The sequence below is a fragment of the Phascolarctos cinereus genome, unplaced genomic scaffold, assembly GCF_003287225.1.
Source record: "Phascolarctos cinereus isolate Bilbo 61053 unplaced genomic scaffold, phaCin_HiC Scaffold_1;HRSCAF=81, whole genome shotgun sequence".
Taxonomy (NCBI): domain Eukaryota; kingdom Metazoa; phylum Chordata; class Mammalia; order Diprotodontia; family Phascolarctidae; genus Phascolarctos; species Phascolarctos cinereus.
Window position 1 is genome coordinate 110,643,099 of NW_027555514.1, and position 21,658 is coordinate 110,664,756.

A 21,658-nucleotide genomic window follows, 5' to 3' on the forward strand; every position below is an offset into this window, starting at 1 on the left:
TCATCCTCAGAGTGGATAGAAAAATTAACTTGGAGTCATGAACAGCCAGTGTCAATCCCACCCAACTCCAATGCTTATTGGTTATGTGACACGGAACACTTCACCTCCAAGAGCTTCGGTTTCATTTGTAAAAAATGATGACAATAATACCTGTAGTACCTCTACTTCACAGACTTGTGAGGCTCAAATGAGCTCATGTATATAAAGCTTTTGTAAACACCAAGCACTATGTAAATGTCAGTCATTGCTGTAGCTGTAGCTGTAGCCTTGCTAATAGACTCATGTGATAAGCAATAGAAATGAAGAGTCAGTATGATCCCAGACCTTGAGGGATTTACAATCCACCTAAGGGGAAAGAACACAAGACAAACAAGAGACACATCCCAACACATGGCAGCATGTCAAGTGTCAAAGAGAACAGGTGCCACCGCAGCTCAGAGGAAGGAATGATGTCACATTTAGATTAATTTGCGAAGTAACAGACAAATCGTGAATGAGATGAATAAAAAGGAAGTCCAAAAATATGAATGAGGAATCCAGGGAACATCAATCATAGAACCAACCAAAATACACTGATTACCAACATTGGTGGCCATTGTGTTATCAATAAAATCAAATTATTATTCCTACAAAAACATAAAAATCCTAAAAGTACACAATGTGAAAAAGTTAATTTCACACACACTGACTGATGAATATCCCCCGATTCCAAAACACTGTATGGAAGATGAATTTCCCAGTTCTGCAAGGCCCTCTTAATGATATCACCCTTGCCAAACAAAGCCTACCAGAGCCATCTGATCGAGTTTTTTAAAAAGAAAGCAATCCTAATGAGCCAGTCCACCCACAGCATCAAGAACAGTACATACTCTGAGGCACACAGGACATATACAAGGGCAGTTGTGGGTGAGAGCGGGAAGAGGGAGAGAACACTGTACTGGGAAGGGAGAAAAGCCGTGTCATTAGCATCTCCAAGAGGACTTGAATGCTTAAGGCAACCCTCTTACAAAAATGAGTACCAAATGAATGTACCACTGAGAAGCCGTTGGGTGAAACAACATGTGGAGTACAATCACACGACTAGAATAATCAAGGAAGAAGAGAGATAATGTCACACATCTTTTCTTGCCATGACTTCTTACAAAAGATGAAGAAGGGTTCTGAAAAAGAGCGCACTAAAAAACCAGCCCTGTTAACATTTTACCACACTGAAAAATAATCAACAGAAATCGAAAACAGTTCATGTTGAGCCCTTTGAGTTGTCATAAGCCCAGGGCTGTTCATCTGACCATACGGTGCAACTGCCTCAAAAGAACTGTGTGACATGCACTTACTACCTAAGTTCAAGTTCATTTTACTTTGTTAGAAGAATTGCATAAATCCCTTTAAATAAATGGCAGCATGACAGAGAAGCAGGAAAAGTCAGGTTGCAAATAAGTGGTCTACACAATAATAGGAGGAAACCTACAGAACCTAAATTCTGCGTGCGATTTTTTGGCTTCAACCAAATAGGGAGCTAGTCGTCCCAGGTTGTTGTCTGAGTCACATCTCAGTTAAATGATTTTCCCAAGGTCACACAACTGTAAATATGAGAAGTACAGTTTGAACTCGCACTTTTCTGACTCTGAGGCCAGTGAGCCTTCCACTACCATGTGCTGCCTCTCAAAGGTGAAATATGGATGGTTCAGTTTCCCTAACTTTAATGGTAATAATGTGACAAATGATAAAAAGAGAAAGATTCATGAAAAGATTTGCAGAGCAGTTTTAGTGCCTTAATAGAAAGTGACAGACAAAATACAGAGTATAATACACTATAACAATCCCCATAAACTCAGTGCCTAACAATTTTGGAAGGAAAAAAATGGGTTTATTTCTCTAAATCTTTCTGTAATGGCCATTGCTTTAAACTGACCAAACCTGTTAACATTTCCCGAGCTGGGCATACATTTTAATAGTCTCCAAAGCAATTAAGCATATATGAAGGCAAGAGTAAAATGCTGATCTTTACTTGGTAATGAAGACCCAGCAAAAGTTTCACGTCAGTGTAGCTCTGGTTCAGTTACTAAAAGAAAACTTAAAGAAGTCAATCAAGACTATTTTCATAACTGGAACCAAAGGCTGTTTTGAATCAAATAAGCTGAAATATTTTGCCACACAAACAACATGGACTGTGCATAATTATAATTAAAGCAACACTGGGAAATAAAATTACCCATTATCCCCACATGGCATTTTTAACCTTTCTTTTTATCCACAGTGTCTGACACATGACAAGCACTTCACAAATGATTGGGGAAAAACTGATAGGACAGGCAGCCTGGAATTAGCTGAGAGAAGCTAGCCTCTGAGTCCTAGGTTCAGTTCCCACCCCTGACATACACTGGCTGTGTGACCCAGGTAAATCACTTAACCTCTCAGAACCACAAGCAATTCTATAATTCAATAACTGAATTCATTATGTATGTATTATGTACTTACTGTATGCCAGGGTAGGCACTGAGAATACCAAGACAAAAATGAAACAGTTCCTGCCCTTCAGGAACTTACATTCTGTGGGGGGGAAATATGTACCTGGACATTAAATATCAAACATGCAAATGAAGTAATTTCTGAGGAAAGAATCCTAGAAACTGGGAGAATCAGGATAGGCTTATGTAGGACGTGGCCCTTGAACTCTTAGTTTTTTTTAAAAAGCAGGTATTCTAATGAGGAAAAAGTAGAGAGGGCATGTCTATTTCAGGCAGGGAGCACATCTTGTCCAAAGGCATAGAGACAGGAGGTAAAATGTACCAGGAATATCCAACAGGCCACTTTGACTGGAATGCAGAAAGCATGGCAGACAGTCGTGTGCAGTAAGGCTGGAAGGGGAGGCTCGAATTGGATTGTGGAGAGCTTTAAAAAGAAAACTGATGAGTTTTTGTATCTTATTCTACAGAAGGAAGAGAGGGGGGGGACAAGGGGGGAAGAAGGGGAGAGAGAGAGACAGAGAGAGAGACAGAGACAGAAAGAGAGAGCGAGCGAGCACATGCCACAAGAACTTCCTGGCCATGAGAGTTCCTTGGCAGGGTTGTAGTTAAAAAACATCATTTTAGCAACTGTGTAGACAATGGACTGGAAGCAAGGAAATCAACTGGGAAGCTGTTAAAATCATCCAGGCGAGGACCCAAAATAGGGCAATTGTAATGTGAGAGGATACAAGGGAAAGGATTTGAGATTTATAGTGGAGGGTGGAATGGACAATTCTTGGCAACTGATTGGAGGTGAGGAAGGAGAAAAAGTCTAAGATTTTACATTGCAGAACAGCTGAAGATTTGCATTTAACATGAGTTTTCTCATCAGCAGCTCCCTACAATAATAACATTACAGGTCCAAACCGCACACACACACACACATATGCCCACGTGCACATACAGAAACATAAAATGCCCACACATTTGCCATAAAATGTTCACACAGGAGTCAACAAACAGCTATGCTGCTGACAGGTAAACTCTCCTAGCTACAATACTTTTCCTCTACTCTGTCTCCTGGCTGTGTTTTGAAAAGATGGTGTGATGATGCTCCCCCCCACTGCTTCTACCATCACTATAAACCTCTATCATTTACTACGTATTAAAGGCATTCTACACTCCTTGGCCCAAAGCTAGGACCACAGTCTCAGAGAGTAAACTAGACAGAAGATGCTTATTTGTTATCTGTATGATCTTAGGAAGTCACTTAACTTCTCTGGGCCTCAATTTTCTCATCTGTAAAGTGAGGTGATGAAACTAGCTGGTCTTTAAAGCTTCATGTGGGTTCTAAATCTAGCACCAAAAGGTCAAACATATTTCCTGAGGGAAGCTTCCTTGCTTTCGAAATGAAAACTCCTTAAAATCTCAATAAACTCTCCAGTTCAAAAAGCATTTTATTAACCTTCTTACTGGCAAAGATGAGCACTAGGCGCTATGGGTATGAAGACAAAAATAAAGCAACAGTCCAGGCCTTCAACTTCTGCCACAACCCCTAGTCTGGAAAGTAAGCAGAAGAAGCAGGAATACCTAAAGGCAACAACAAAACGTCAATGGAAAAGCTATCCCTTAGCCTCTCTCTGCCCACACATTTCAGAATCACAGCTGAATTAGACATGAAAATTACATCTGGAGTTATTTTACAGATAAGGAATGTGAAGCCTGAAACAACTAGTGAGCAGAAAAGGTCGGATTCAAACTCAAGTCTCCTGACTTGCTACACAGGGATCAGTTTACTGCAACCTAACTGCCTTTTCTGGAAATTGCTAAAACAACTGCAGCCAGAGTAGCTTTCTCAGGGTAACCCTTGTCTGCAAACAAAGTGCCTGCTACAGTCCCCACCATCAAAGCTGGGGTGACAAGGAGAGTTCCTGTGGTTCCTGAATCAGATCAGCGTTTTGAGGTTCATTCATATCAAAGCAATGGAACATATCAAATAGTCTAGCACCAAAAACAAAATGAAAACCTATAGACTGTACCTCACCTGTTCTAGGGAGCTGGGGCTAAAGGAACCCCCATGCCACCTCTTAGCTATGGTTTTAAGCATCAATGTTGGCCAAGAGATGGGGACAGAGGACTTAGCTGCCAATATGTCTAGTCTGCAAACTAATTTGGGGGAAGACGTTTTAAATTTAAGCTTCACAAGCTGTCTTATATCCTTCAGTACATACAATCACCAGGTTCTCTGAGCAAAACATCACCCAGTGATAAAGTTATAAATGTAGCAGCAGAAAAGAAAATCATGAAATCTATAATGTCTTTCTAGAGAATTAATATCCCAAAAATAACAGGGGCTATCTACATGGCCAACAAAGATGAAAAACTGAGCTTATCCAGCCTTCCTCTCATATGTTATGTGGCCTAAAACATCATGGAAAGTTAACTTCACTTCCAAAAGTATGGTTCTCTATAAGCAGAATATACAAAGACCTTTGACTAACCCAGTTCTAGACTTAGACATAGAACAAAAACTGCATTTGTCTCCTGGAAAATGCCCTCCGGGCCACAGATCAGAATCATTTGTCTTTGCTACATTTCTTAACTTGTCAGCACCTTTCAGGCTCCCTGTCCAGGAGGTTAATTTTATCCCCATTAAACATTCATGTAGCACTTGACATACCTCAAATGCTTCACCATGATTTTTATATTGTTTCTCCATGTGAATCGACTAAAGAAACTGAGGTATTGAAAAGAAAATTATTGGCCCAGGGTATCACTGTCAGTCTCAAAAAGGGGTGTGGCCAAAAGGATAGACTTGGAATAAGAAGACCTGGGTTTGAATTCCATCTCATATATCTTCTAGCTGTCTGAGAATGAGCAAGTTACTTAAACTTTCAGAGCCTCGGTTGCCTCATCTATAAAACTGGGATAAAAATACTTACCATACCTACCTCACAAGATCATTATGAAGAAAGGTGTTTGGCAAATCTTGAGAGGTAGTATGGTTAATGGAAAGCACAACAGATTTGGAATCAGTCAAGTACTGGTACCAAGTATGTACCAGGCACAGGCTTAAGCACTGGGGACACAGTAACAGTAAGACAGACCCTTGCTTTCAAGGAGTTCACATTCCAACGGAAGAGATAACACGCAACCAACTATTTACGAGTAAGACATACGTGTGTGTGTGTGTGTGTGTGTTGTGTGTGTGTGTAGGATTAATTGAAGATAATCAACATAGGGAAGGAACTAGCAGATTACCCCTTCTATGGTATCCACTCTCTCATTGTCTGCTTCCCTACTGCCTACAAACATCCCTATGTTCTCATCTTCAAATAAATAAATAAATAAACAAACAAATAAATAAATAGACCTCACTTTATCCATCCACCCTCCCTAGCTATCATATCTTTTCTTTCCTCCCTTTTGAGGTTAAACTCCTGGAGAAGTCTGTGTACAATCAATTCCTTCACTTCCTTTCCTCTCACATTCTTTTTAACTCTCACAAACTGGCTTCCCAAGCTCACCAGTCAACTGAAATTGTTCTCTACAAAGTTACCAATGAATTTAACTTGCCAAATCTAATGGTCTTTTCTCAATGTTCATCCTCCTTGAGCTCTCTGCATCCTCTGACATTGTCAATCACCCTCTTCTCTATGATACCTTTCCCCTAAGTTTTTGTTGACATTGTTCTCTCCTGGTTACCTGGAGACTCCTCCTACTTTGAAGGGCTACTCCTACTCTGTCTCCTTTGCAGGATCTTCATCCACATCATGTCTACTACCCATGGGAGAGTCCCCACAGCTCTATCCTGAGCTCTTTTCTCTTCTCCCTCTATCCAACTGCACTGGATTATCTCAACAGCTCCCTTGAATTCAAATATCCTATCCATGTTGACAATCCTAAAATCTACTTATCCAGTCCTAACTTTTATCCAAATCTCCAGATTCACATCTTTAACTGTCTATTGGACATCACAAACTGGATCGCCTGTAGATATCTTAAATTCAACCTGTCCAAAACTGAACTCGTTATCTTTCCCCATCAATCTTTTCTTCTATTACCATTGATGGCACCACCATCCTCCCAGTCAATCAGACTGGCAATCTATCCACCATCTTTGATTCCTCTCCATCACGCCTCTTACTCAATCTGTTGCCAAATCCTTTGAACATATCCCACACATGTCCCCTCATCCCTCAGGACACTGGTGCAGGCTTTCATCATTCATACCTGGACTATTATAATAGCCTGCTGACTGTTCTCTCTGCCTCCAGTCTCTCCCCATTCCAGTCCATTCTCCACTCAACTATCAAACTGATCTTCCTAAATTATAGGTTTGACTACGTTACACTCCAGTATCCTCATTCAACAAACTTCAGTGGGTCCCTAGCATCTCCAGGAACAAATATAAAATCCTCTATTTGGAGTTCAAAGACCATCATAAGCTTCCTTGCTCCTACTCGAATCTTCTAACACCTTCTACCCCCAACCCCAACATCTGCTCTGTGATCCAATGGTGCTATTGTCCATGCTGTTTCTCACAAGATACCCCATCTCTTGACTCAAAGCATTTTGACTTGTCACCTCCCATACCTAGAATTCTCCCCCCCCCCATCTGGGCCTCTAGGCTTCCTTCAAGTCCCATGTAAACCTATTTTTCCACAAGAAGTCTTTCCTGATTCCATCCCACCTACCCCCATGCTTGCTAGTGCCTACCTTCTGTTGATTGTAGCCAAGTCTCAACAAAAGCAAACAATGAATCCCCTGAAGTAGCTGCATGAATTCAAATTCATGCCTTTTGAAGTCAGAATGATATAAAATATATTAACTGTTTCCAGACCAACAGAAACATGCCATGTGAATTCCAATAATGGGATCACTTCAGACAGAATTATTTGCACTAATCAAGACTTCCAATTTATCCTGTGCACGTCTTTCTTGTACATATTTGTTTTCCTAGTTTTGCTACTTCTTACTTGTATGACCTTGGATGAATCATTTAACCTCTCTGGGCCCCATTTCCTCATCTAAAAAATGAGGGCTTTGGACTAGATGGCCTCTAGGGTCCCTTCCTACTCTAAACTCCTGATTCTATAACCCTTAAAGCATTACATAAATACGAACTATTACCATTGGGATTTACAGCATCCATAACACATAATTCACAGCCACCCTTAATACAATTAGATGCAAAACCCATTCCTCAACAGTTACGTGAATTATTTTGTCTTAAAATGGGACAATTTCTCCAGCAAGTTTGAAATTTATTTTTCTAAGGCACAAGTAACAGAAGCACAGTCCATTCAAAGTGATCCTGCCACATCTTCTGTACTGCATGACACAATGGGGATGCTTTGTGTTTTCCAGTGAACCTCAGACTTGCATACCTTGAAAGTGTGCAGTCGACAGGATGACAGGCACGCCACCAAGTAAGTAGGTGACATTTCAGAAGGTGCTACTGTTGCTCTGAAGGCCAAAACAAGTATTTCTATTATCACAGTTTCCAAAAGAGTGTAAACCTGAAAACAGAGAGCAATGGTGTGAAGTCGGAGGACTGACACCAGGCAGGAGGAAGCTATGACACCCTGTTACTGCGATGGCCTTGTCTCCTAGCTGTCTCTCCTCAGATATAAACATGCTGAGACAAACGAGCCTTCTAACCACAGGCTGGATTCCACCTGCTGGGTAAGGCATAGGAAAAATGTAAATTCCACCATCAGCAGTTTTTAAATACCAGGCAATATTTTCTTTTCTAAAATTTATTCTTCAAAGGAATGGTTCAATGTTCTGGCAAAAAAAAAAAAAGTAATTCAAGAAAGTATCTTTAATTCTGTCCCCCAAATGCTTAACTCCATTAATCATAATATGCTGCCTCAGTTATTTATGTTGTTTAATACTTAGCAGCAGGTGTCTCGTTCTTCTCAACCAAATATTTAATTCTCAAAAGTAGCTTATATTATCCAAAGAGAATTTCACTGACAGCTCCACTTTAGAATGAAACTGGCTATATGGATAAAAGTCTACATAAACATTTAAAACAAAAACAGTCTTCCCTAAATGTTACATATAAACAAACTTTCACCTAATTCATGTTCTAGCCAGCTGTCAGCACCATCCTTTGTGCCAGACTGCCACTGTGAGATCAAGGGGGGAAAGATATAGTGCTGAGGGCTCTACCTCAAACGAAACTGGACAGGCATTCACTGTGAATATCCTTGCATGTGTTCAATGGAACTGAATAGGCATATCCACTGTTACATTTGTGCATTTTCTAAGACATTCAGAAAAAAACAAAAGTTATTCCCTCTCCTCCTAGCTCTTGCCAACTAAAAAAGTGCACATTAAACTCCACCACTGCCCAAGATAACATCCCATGTCCTATATAGTAGAAGAATAAGCTACTTCCTACATTAACTTTGAATACCTTAATATTACCAATAAGATAAAGTCTCTCCTGACTCGTCTTCCATGTTTCTAATCCTCCCTGTGTAGCAACACCAAATTAATCTTTTAAAAATTTTGCTTTTATAATGTCACCTTTCCAGTTCAAAAATCTTCAAAGGCTGATAACTACCTACAGAATAAAGTACAAACTCCTTAATGTGGCAGTTAAGGCCTGCCACATGATTCCAATTTTACCTAAAACTACTTTTCTAAATCAACCCATAGCTCAAGCCAGACATACTCACTGTTTCCTAAATACTTCTGTCTACTCTCTCCCTCCACCTTTCTTCCCATTCAGAAAAAATCCCCCCCCATACCTATGCGAATTTGAATAGCCATGACCTGTTTCCTCTTTGAAATCTTCTACACCAACCAGAAGAGATTTCTTCTTTCTCAAAGCAGCCAGAGCATTTATTTGGCAGTTACTACATAATGATTTGAATATGTGTTCCTTCTTGACTTGTCTGCTGCATTTGACACAATTAATGATCTTCCCATCCTGAACACTCTCACCTTTCTGTGTTTTCATGACACTACGCTCTTCTAGTTCCCTTCTGATCTCTCTGATTGGCTGCTTCTCACTGACTTATTATCCATATGATGACCCTATCTGTGGGTTTTCCTCAAGGCTCTGTCTCCTACAGATGTCTTCCAACATCTTTCTCGGTAACTTCACCAGCTCCCATGGATTTAACTATCATCTAAATGCAGATGACTCCCAGATGAATATTTCAAGTCCAAGTCTCTCCTGAGAGAACATAATGCCTACAGGTGACTTCAAAGAGAGTATCTCAGAGATATCTTAAACTCAACATGTCCAAAACTGAACTCATTAGCTTTCTCTCTATGCTCTCCCTTCTTCTAAACATTCCTATTTTTGTTGTAGGCACCACCATCTTTCCAGTCTCCCAAGTCTACAATCTCAGTATAATCTTGGACTCCGAACTCTTCCTTAACCCACCTACATTCAATGAGCTACTAAATTTTGCCATTGCTAGTTACCCATCTCACATCTGACCCCCTTCTCTGAACTCACATAGCTTCCACTTTAGTCTAAGCCCTCATCACTTCTCAACCAGATTATTTCAAAGGCCTCCTAATGGGTCTCCCTACATTAAGTCTCTCCTCATTCCATTCCATCCTACACACTGCTGCCAAAATAATTTTTCTTAAATGCAGATCTGACAATTAACGATTCTCTTGCTCAGACAATTCTAGTATCTTCCTACTGTCTCTAAAAAAATTCTGTTTAGTTTTAAAATGCCTATAAAACTTGGCCCAATGTTTCTTTGGAGAGGTCTCATTGGACATTATTCTCTTTCCTATGTTCTTCAATCTAAACAATCAGGCCTTCTCTCTTTTCCTCACACATGCTATTACATCTCCACTATCTGTGCCTTGGCCTAGACCATCCCCGATGCCTGGAATGTACTCCCTCTCTGCCTCACAGAGTTCTTCTCTTCCTTGAAGATGTAGCTCCAGATGTATGCTATATGGAATCTTTCTTGACTTCTTCCACCTGCTAGTTCTTTCTCTCCTAAGTTACTTTGTATCTAACTACACTGCATAGATAGGGCATCCCAAAAGTCTTAGTGCAATTTTAAGCTTTAATAGCTTAAACTAAGACTTTTGGGACACCTTGTATTTTTATTTACTTTAGGTTAATGTTGTGTATATTTATTTATATACTTTTTACCTCTCCATTAGAATAGAAGCTACCTGCACACAGGGACTGTTTCCTTCTTTGTACCTGTATTCTCAGTGCCTGGGACCTAGTGGGAGCTTAAAATATACTTGCTAATTGATTATTTGAGGGCATTGACCATATCACCTTCTTTTTTTCTATACTGTACAGGCAGTCAATGTTTAATCAATGTTTCTTTACAGAAAGACTGAATATCTACTATTGCTCAGAATAACTGATGAAGTTGAAGAAAAGTGCTAAGTCTGATAACCACTAGGAAGCTAACACATCACCTCTCTTGTCCCAAAACACTTCATGAATTTGGTGAGCAGAATTACACTGGACATGGAGGGCTGAGCTAGTAAGCAAACAACACACACAGATGAAATCTGGGTTAAAGGAATTGTGCCTAAGTTGCAGGACGAATGAGAAAAAGAAGAGAAGAAAGGAAGGAAAAAAGCACAAGAAATTTTAAAAAGAACAGCAAATCATTTTATAATATCAAAGAATTTATCCTACTTAAAACAAACCATAGCATTTGATTTCATGTTTAGCATACTTACTTTGCACATCTAACCTACTGTCTATTTTTCATTAATCAAATAATTCATGATAATACTACTATGAACAAGTTATTCCCAATAAATTCAAAAACTGCAAGATTTTCTAAACCACTAGTAACTCCTGGTAAGGTCTGTGAGAAAACAGACAATATCACATAATTTAAAAAGATAAGTTTATATACATATATATATACATATATATATATATATACATATATATACATATATATATATATATATATATATATATAAAATTCTGCTGTGAAAAATTTCAGCTCTTCACCTAGGTTTCATGTTCATATTTTGTCCTGTGTAATTTGAAATATAAATTTCTAAGGAATGAACTATATGGAGAACTAGGAAAATGAAAAGTATAATTCAAAAGACTTTATAATAAAATTGGCTATGAACATAATATCTCATCAATACCCATTTGCAAGACCAGTATGCATTAACTGAGATTCATTTCTTAAATACATAGTTCATAATGCAAAAAAGAAGCAGTTATGCACTAATTCATTAATTAAAATCATTCTTATATAACTTATACTTCTACAACTCTATCAAAGGAACTTACACACAAGCTCATATTGTCCATAAAACAATGAGATGAGCAAGCATAGTAATTACAAAATTATCTGGAAATGTGAGTAACTTCTGTGAATTAAAGGGCATGACAGGGAAATAATTGGATATCATATAGCATTTGAAAACTTGTGAACCAGTAGTCTACTCACATGCAGTGAGAAAACTGGTCATGGGATCTTTGGTAGTTGGTAGATGTCCATGGCAGCACCAGATCACCTGATAATTAAATTCTCTTCTAAGCCTGTTCTTGTCATCAAATCTGGGAGGTGATACTTTTCTAAGATCCTACTCTATCCCAATATCTTTTAGAAAAGAACCTCACCTGCAAGACACCTTGTATCTTGACCCAAACATCTGCCATATCATACAACTTGATGTCTTCATGCTGGGTTGATGGAGGCACAACAGTCTGCTGGAGATATCCCAAGACCACGGAGTGAGCAGCAGCCACAGCATTAAATTTGTCAAAGAGAAGCTCTAGAAGTTCTAGAAGCAATCTACAATGCAATAAGAGAAACAGGTTTCATTCTGCTTCAAGGAAAAAAAAATCAAACATACTGACTATGGAGAAGAAAGGGGTCATAATACCTCTAAAGGGGTCATAATACCTCTAAAGCTGGAAGGGACCTTATAGGTCCTATAGTCCAACCCAGCAGTGGGGAACTTCTGGCCTTAAGGCCACATGTGGCCTTCTAGGTCCTTAAATCGGATTCAGTTAAAAGGCCGCACTTAAGGACCTAGAAGGTCTCATGTGGCCTTAAGCCCACAGGTTCCCTACTCCTGGTCCAACCCCTTAATTTTACATAAAAGAAAAATGGGTCTTAGAGAAGTTAAGTAATTTGCCAAAGTTACTTATCAGTCAAGGCAGTCAGTGGTGGAGCTTGGATTAAAATCCCTACCCATGGACTGTGCTCCCTGTCAAGTTCCTACAGACATAAATATTAGATGTTAAAACTAGAGACACTGTGAAATGTAATGGATCAGGTTTTATACATAGTTGAAGCCATTCCCTGCTTATAAACTAGGCACTTTCTAATGAGTACTGACTTTTTCCAATACCGATGGGATTTTATCACCTACTATTCAAGCAGTAGAGTGCAACAACAACAACAAAAAAGTATACCCATAACCACCTTTCAAAAAGTTTAACATTGACTCAAGGGAATGTCTTGGTCACACATATTTCATTCACTAATTCACTAGGGCAAAAACAATTATTAGTGTATCAAATTTACAAAAAGAACCCAAGACACAAAGAGAAAGGGTTTTACTTGAGATCATGAAGTTAAATGGATGGAAAATGAACACCCATTAAATTGACATCCCCCTCCACCCAAGGTGCATCCAGGTGCCTATGAATTGAATCAACTGTTGTAGAAAACAATTTGCAATGATACTAGAAAAATCATGAAACCATATAGAGCCTTTGACCTCTGCCATGGTTGTGTCATGACAGAAAGGTCCCATATGTGCCAAAATATTCATTAATAACACTTTTGGTGGTAGAAAGAAAAAGAAAAAATGTTACCCATCAATCATTAAATGGCTGAACAGACTGTGTTACAAATGTAATGGAATAATGTTATACTGTAAGAAACGACGAATATGGAGAATTTGGAGAAAACTGAAAAGATTTCTATGAATTGATGCATAAAGAAGTAAAACAGAATCAAGAGACCAATTTACCCTAAGACCATAATAATGTAAAGAAAAACAATACTGAAAGACATCAACACTGTGACCATTGTAATGACAAAAGGAGTTTAGAGTTACACAGAACCTTAAAGTAACAATCTCTTCCTCCAAACTCCTTATTTTACAGTCAAGAAAACTGAAATTCAGAAAGATGTGACTTGTCCATGATCACTCAAGTGGTATGTGGTAAAGGTGGGATTTTAACCCAGGTCCTATGACTCTAAATCTAGTGCTATTTCCTTTCCATCAGATGGTAGTCTCAGGAGCAGAATGACTCCTATGAGGTCACTTATGGCCAGTGGGTTGATTTGTTTTGCTTAAATTATAAAGGAGGGAGTGAATGAGAAGTAAAAAAAAACTGATGCTAAATAACAATTTTTTTTTAAAGTTTTATCTTCTTTTCTAAAAAAAGACTAGAAACAGAACATATTTACTTAAGAGCTCTAGCCACTTCTGTTTATCTCAAAATTCAATTCCAAAGGGGCAGCTAGGTGGCACAGTGGACAGAGCACTGGTCCTGGAGTCAGGAAGACCTGAGTTCAAATCCAGCCTCAGACACTTGACACTTATTAGCTGTGTGACCCTGGGCAAGTCACTTAACCCCAGTGACTAGACAAAAAAAAATCAATTCCAAGACACTTTGAAGGGCAGCCCACACTATGGGTGGGGTATATTTAAAAGTAGCCATCATCCTCCAGTTCACTGAACAATAACTGATCCATCTCAGGGAATGTATTGTTCTGCTGAAAGCATTAAGCCCAGTACTAACTGTGCAGCAGGCACTTAAAAGCAGGCACACTGTTGGTGCTTAATAACTGCTTGCTGGCTAACTGACTGTTGACCTCTCATTCTCAAGGCCCACAATTCTCTATGTGAATCGGACCCTTTCCTTGGTAGGATCCCAGGGTATTTCTTTCAGTAACTTTGATTTCTAGGTTCTTAGAAAGTTCCCCCAATAACATCTTTGAAACAAAGTAAGCTGTCCACACCACTGTCCAAGTTCAACTGGCTGACCCCCCAAAGCTCTCTTTATGTCATCCTGTCCCTTGCCATAAAACAGTTTGTTCTGGAATACAACAATTGGCAATCTCTAAGAGAATTTAACCCACGAATCTCATACATACAAAACAAACATGCCTTTCTACCACTAAACTATCTTCCCCTTTAGCTTTTCTTGATCATTCTCCTCCTGAACAGTAGTACTTTGTACCCAATTACTACACATTGCTTTATGTTATGGTGATTCCTGCAGAAGCCTGATCTCCACTATCAGACTATAATACACCTTAAAGTCAGGGGCCATGACTGACATAGATTTTGTGTGTCTCACAGAGCCTAGCACAGTGCCTTACACATAGAAAGTGTTCAATAAGCATTTGTTGAACGAACAAACGAATTCCAAGTGTAATGACAGAAGATTATAGAAAGTATTCATTTGTAAAATCTAGGTACATAGTTCCTGAAAAGATTTATAAACCAACCTGAGAAGTAGAAATGAGAAGCAAGAGAGCACATCAGAGGTATCAATTAACAAGATTTTATTATCATCCATAAGAGGCCATAACTACAACCTCATCAAAACGTACAGCATATAATCTGTTCCTATGGCTTCTTTACTGCCCAATTATTGTAATTAATGTGCCAATGCAACAACCCATAACTATCTTGTGATAAAACATCAACTTACATTTGACATTATAATTTAGAAGAGAAAGAATCAATGGAAATTTATAGAGTGATCTACATTATGTATGTACATATATAAAACAGTACAGGTGAGCAGTCATTCTAACCTTTCATATAGTAGGTTTTTCTTTATCCTTTCCAATCTGTTGTTGATATTTATACACACAATTAACTATGCCAATTTTTGCTTCCCCTATATGTTGTTGAAATGTTCTCATAATGTCACCCAATGGGAAGACAGATGAGAATAACGTTCCTCAGGAGTAAGTTCTGGGTTAGGAACTAATTTGTACAACTGTTAAAATCAATTTCAAATAATACTTGGACCCAGAAAACATTACACTAACCCAGTAAGGTTACATTTACACACAAGAGAGTAAATTTAAAACAAAAAAAGAAAAAATGTTTTCTAATGAAAACAATTGTTTAGCATCAAGTAAAAAAAAAAACATAAAGTGACCAAATATGACATCTTCTAATTAACTATGTCATGGAGCAGAAATGAGTAATAACTGATAGCTGGCTGGTGTGCTCCACACACTTCCTTGTGTTGTCAAGAGTACTCGTGGAGAGATGAGACAAAAAGAAAAAAGGAAAAAGGAAAAGAAATCTATATTGTGACCCAGTGAGAAGTCAAATACCAAGAAGATTTTTGGCTTCTGAATCTTCCTAGCCTAACTTTTCTCCCAGGAGGCAGTACTGTATAATGGACATCACTGTATAGTGAGATCTGGGTTGACAGCCAGTATTGCTACATCATCATCATAGCTTACATTTATGTGATACTTCACAATTTACCAAAAAACGTTAGATTATCTCCTTTGATCATCAAAAGAACCATGTGAAGCTCATTACTACAGAGTTGTTATTTCCATCTTGCAAATAAGGAAACTGAGGCTCAGAGATTATGATATAGTTAGTAAGCATAAGAAGTAGAACTGAAACTCAGAGTCTCTCTCTCTTTTTTTTTTTTGGTTAGGCAATTGGAGTTAAGAGACTTGCCCAGGGTCACACAGCTAGTAAGTGTCAAGTATTTGGTCTGAGGTCGGATTTAAACTCAGGTCCTCCTGACTCCAGGGCCGGTGCTCTATCCACTGCACCACCTAGCTGCCCCTTCAGAGTCTCTTCTGACACCAAGTCCATTACCCCTACACTGCTGTTAATGGGCCTATGATCTTGAGAAAATAATTTAATCTCTCCAAGTTTCCATGACCTTATATATATATAATGTGATAAAACTTACTCAGACCAATTCATCGGGTTGCTATGAAGATCAAATGTGATAATGAAAGTGAAATTACCTGAAAACTGTAAAATACCATAAAAGACCTATTTTTTTTCCCTGATCTCTCTTTTTCTTCTTTCTTCCCATCTATTTCAATTTCTTCTCCTTCATCTCTTATCTTCTTTTTCACCTTCTCTTATGCTCCTTCTTCTTTCTCTTCATTACTGACATTTTTATCTCCTCTATTAAACATCACTTCCACTGTGCTCTATGCAATTCCCATGCCACAGTGAAAAAATTTTCATTTATCCTGGACCCTTTACTTTCAAACTCCTTCCACCTACTAGCCTTCACTGAAATTTGTCTTCCCTATGATGATATTTCCTCTCCAGTCATTCTCTCAATCACTAGCTGTACCTTATCTCTCCCTAATGTACTGGAGGGGAAGCTGGAATACTTCTTGCTCCCCCACAGGCACTTCCAGTCTCTCTCTTTACCACACTCACTCAACAACTTCTCCCTTGAAGGTCACTCAATAAAAATTTCCCACTCTAATACAGATGGCCTCCTACAAGGTTCCTTTTAGATCTAAATCTGTGGTCCCAAAATCCTACTGCTAGTTTTTCCACAGCAACAAAAGAAAAACACCAAAAGGTTACTAGTAATAAACCAAAGATAAACATGACACAATTAAAAATACAGTGGCACTGTTAGAAGAAAATGCTATCTAGTCCTGAGCAGCCTTATCAACAATAATCCTTCTTTTGTTTGGACCTTAAGGAGGACATCTGTGATACTGGCAAAATCCTTTGGTGAATATAGCTAGATGGAGATGGATAGACAGACAGACAGATACATACATACATACATACATACATACATACATATTCCTATTAAAAACTTCATTAATATGAATACTTATGGGATCACTGAACAAAGTTACCTCAGCAGTTATGTCTTTCATAGAGTCCTATTTGATTATTATGTACACATGGAAGAGACCTTAATTGAGAAGCACCTCTGAGACAGTGTTTTACTCTGGATCAAATGCATTCTTAGAAATCAATAAACAATCAACAGCAGGATATTCTTTTCAACACTTCGAATTCAGTTGTGTGACTTTAAAGATGTGGTCAATTACAAAAAACTATTTGTTAAAATCTTGTCTTCTCCCTTCTTATATCTTCATCAAGGATACCTGTCAGGCATAAACTGTTGTAATACAGAAATGCTCAGATGCTGCTATTGTGTTCTTGTTGGCTTTTGTTGTTTTCATAATGCTATCCCTGTTCTTTTCCATTTCTTTGGAAATGATACACTTCTCCCTGCTCTCACCCTATATTTCCACCTCTTTGACATATTTTGAGAATTTATACCCAAGTAACGATGTCACCTCCAGAAAACATTGCTTTAGCAACTCAAATCAGGTGCAGTTAACTATTTCTACCTTTACCTTTTCAAAATACTAGATTGTTAAAAGCAGAGATAGTGAAATCTCATGAAATCTCCTCTTCTCTAGAGGCATTTGAAATATATTTTATATATTGGCTAGTTATATACTTATTCAAGGTAGCTGAAGTATGTGGCAGCTAGGCAGCACAGTGGATATAGCAGCAGCCCTGCAGTCAAGAGGACCTGAGTTCAAATTGACCTCAGACCCTTGACACTTACTAGCCATATGATGCTGAGCAAGTCACTTAAGCCCACTGCCTAGCCAAAAAAAAAAAGACAGTTGATGGATTAAGGAATTGACTAACAAGTATTTATTAAATGCTTCAGGGCAGGGGTAGCAATCATGATCTCCGAGAAAGCAAAAGCAAAAATGGTCTCAATTAAAAGAAAAAAATCAAGGAAACCACATTTTGCTGGAAGGTACCATATATAATGAATTACTATCAATACTGAACATTTATGCCCCAAATGGCATAGCATACAAATTCTTGAAAGAAAAGTTAAATGAGTTATGGGAGGAAACATACAGTAAAACTATACTAGTAGGATACTCAATTTACTCTCTCTGATCAGTTAGATAAATCTAACCATAAAATAAACAAGAAATAAGTTTAAGGAAATGATTAGAAAAGTAAGAGGTGATAAATCTCTGGGATAATTTGGTTACAGTGAACAATACAGATTGAAAGGAAAGAAATCAGAAGCAAATAAACTAGTTAGGAAGTTGTAGGAAAGGGCACCTGAACTAGAATGGTGTGAATAGGAAGAAAAGAGTTTTGTAAAGAAAAAGTCAAAAGTCTTAATCTTGAGACAGCAAGGCAGCTTAATGGACAGAGTGCTAGATTTGGGGAGAGGAAGGAAGATGTGAAGTCAAAAACCACCTCAAACACCAGCTATGTGTCTCTGGCAATAGCCTTTCTCAGCCTCAATCTCCTCATTTGTAAAATGGGAATGATACTAGCACTTACTCCACAGGATTATCCTGAGGATCAAATGATATATGGATAAAGAGCTGTTTTGGGAGGGATAGTGAGTTTAGAAATGTGGAATCTGAGGCAAATAGGAGATATGTTAACAAGTGGATAGAGGTATACAATTGGATTTTAGGAGGGAAGACAAGGCTAGAGATATAAACTTAAGACTTGTTAGTATAGAAATACCAGGTGAAACAATGGGAAATAGATCTCCTCTTTGGCTCCATGTGTCTATTTGGCACTCTCTGTCACTCTCTGAATACACACACACACACACACACACACACACACACACACACACAGAGACACGCACACACTGACTAATTTCATGAAAAGAAAGATGGAAGGGGCAGGTAGGTGGCATAGTGGATAGAGCACAAGCCCTGAAGTCAGAAGGACCTGAGTTCAAATCTGGCCTCAGACCAAACACTTGACACTTACTAGCTGTGTGACCCTAGGTAAGTCACTTAATCCCAATTGCCTTAAAAAAAAAATCTATAGTCATATGAAAAAATGCTCTAAATCATTATTGATTAGAGAAATACAAATCAAAACAACACCAAGGTACCACATCACACCTATCAGATTGGCCAACATGACAAAACAGGAAAATGATAAATGTTGGAGAAGATGTGGTAAAATTGGAACACTAATGCATTGTTGGTGCAGTTGTGAAATGATTCAACCATTTTGGAGAACAATTTGGAACTATGTCCAAAGGGCTATAAAAATGTGCATACCCTTTGACCCAGCAATAGCACTTCTAGGGCTACATCCCAAAGAGATCATACAAATGGGAAAAGGACCCACACGTACAAAAATATTCATAGCAGCTCTTTTTGTGGTGGCAAAGAAGTGGAAATGGAGAGGATGCCCATCAATTGGGGAATGGCCGAGCAAGTTGTGGTATATGAATGTAATGGAACACTATTGTGCTATAAGAAATGATGAACAGGCTGACTTCAGAAAAATCTGAAAAGACTTGTATGGTCTGATGCTGAGTGAAATGAGCAGAACCAAGAGAACGTTGTACATAATAACAGCCATGTAGTGCGATGACTAATATTGATAAACTCAACCCTTCCCGGCGATACATCTCCAGAGGCCTCATGATGGAAAGTGCTATCCACATCCAAAGAAAGAACTACGAAAGCTGAATTGCTATTTTTTTTCTCTACTGTTGACTTTTGCTTCCTCTTTCTGATGGTTCTTCCTATTGATTTTAATTTTTACTTACAACACCGCTAATGTGAAAATATGTTTAATAGGAATGTAAATGTATAGCCTATATCAGATTTTGCGCCCTCTTGGGGAGGTTGGTGGGGAGGAAAGGGGAGAAAATTTTAAACTCAAAAGCATATGGAAGTGATTATTGATAAATCAAAAGAAATTAATAAAATTTTTTAAAAAGGGAAAAAAGAAAGGGAGATGGAAGGGAGAATAGCAAAAGAAACAAAAAAAGGAAACAAAGATGTAAAACAAGGATTACATAGTGTCAATGAAGTCGAGAGAAGAGACTGTTAACAAAAGGAGAGGTAGGTCAAAAGCATAAAAAACTGGAGGAAAACAGGACTTAGAAAAAGACACTGGATTTGGCAATTAGGAAGTCTCTGGTGACTTTATGAGTGCAATTTGATTAAAATGGTAGATAGGAAAAAAACTATAGATGGTTACGGACAGATTTAATTGTCGAGGAATAAAATGTGAGCATGTCAACTATTCATTCCAGAAACTTAAAACTACTTCCTCTTCTTAAGTAAATAATAATGATGGAGAACAGCTATCATATACTATAAAACAATATTTCATAAAGAATTCCTACTAAAGAACCTACTTACTTCATCTAAATATTAACATATAAAATATCTGTAAGCTGAAGAATGTGGGTAGCATATACACTTAACTTCAATACTCTAATAAAATCTCTCTAGAATATGAAAGAAAAGGAGGTAAGATAGAAAAAGAAGGAATCCTAAAAAATCAATCTTTGATTCTCTGGTTCTGAAGAGTGAAAGTTAAATCTATTAATTTCCTTTCATTAATATCACAAATTTTTTTTGTTTGTATCAAGTACTTTCACTATAAAATCTAATCCTTAGGTGTCTCCTTCCACTAAAACAAAACAAAACAAAGCCAAAAACAGAAACAAAAACAAAAAAACAAGCACAATGGTGGAAAGGAGATGTTTTTAAGGAATATGTGTGGATGGTTAAAAAGAAAAAGACAAGAAGAGTATGTAAGGTCTAAAGACACTTTATCAAACCGTGAAAAATGCTTAATATGTAAGGTAAGGAGAAAAAAATCCCCTAAATCTAAATTTAGCAACGAAGGAACCTTGAATTAATCACTCGGCCAGAAAATGCAGTGCCGCAGCCAAAAACATGTCTGACTTGGTCACAAAGAAAAATATGCATGAGGTACAAATCAGTTCAGTTCTACTATATACCTACTGAGAACTTAATTTCAGGGTTCTCTACTTTCCTATTGACAAGCAAAGACAATAACCAAGGAGTTTTCCTCTACTGCTAAGTCCAGAAACGTGCAATAATACTGAACCCTGAGCTCAGATCTTACATGATAATTATAAAATAAATTGATTATGAAACAATGGAATTAGCTGTTCCTACCATATCCTCACTATACATCAATGATACTGACTACTCAGCAGTTACTTTTCACTTCAAAAAGAGTATAGGTCACTAATCATCTAAAAGGTTACACAATGCCTATTTTCAAGTATATTGAGTTTCCTAATGGCAATAATTCATTAATAGGTCTTTAAGTAAAAAGAGAAGAGACAATATGGAAAACATAATCACCAGCCTCCATCTCCACTCAGAAACAGACAAGGGGAAATTGCTCCTGAGAGATGGAATGGGATGACGTACAAAGGATTT

General features: G+C 38.0%; 1 protein-coding gene across 2 annotated transcripts in view; it reads right to left on the minus strand.

Annotated features, from left to right (window-relative positions):
* Nucleotides 1-21,658, minus strand: part of EXOC4 (exocyst complex component 4) — an 860,605-nt gene that overhangs the window by 726,934 nt on the left and 112,013 nt on the right. The window contains exons 7-8 of one of the 2 annotated variants that reach the window (XM_021002278.2): nt 12,052-12,226; nt 7,838-7,969 (exon numbers count right to left, since the gene is read on the minus strand). In XM_021002278.2, the coding sequence (XP_020857937.1) occupies nt 7,838-7,969; nt 12,052-12,226 (307 nt within the window). The remainder of the gene's footprint in view (nt 1-7,837; nt 7,970-12,051; nt 12,227-21,658) is intronic. The other variant, XM_021002279.2, reaches the window with a different exon arrangement.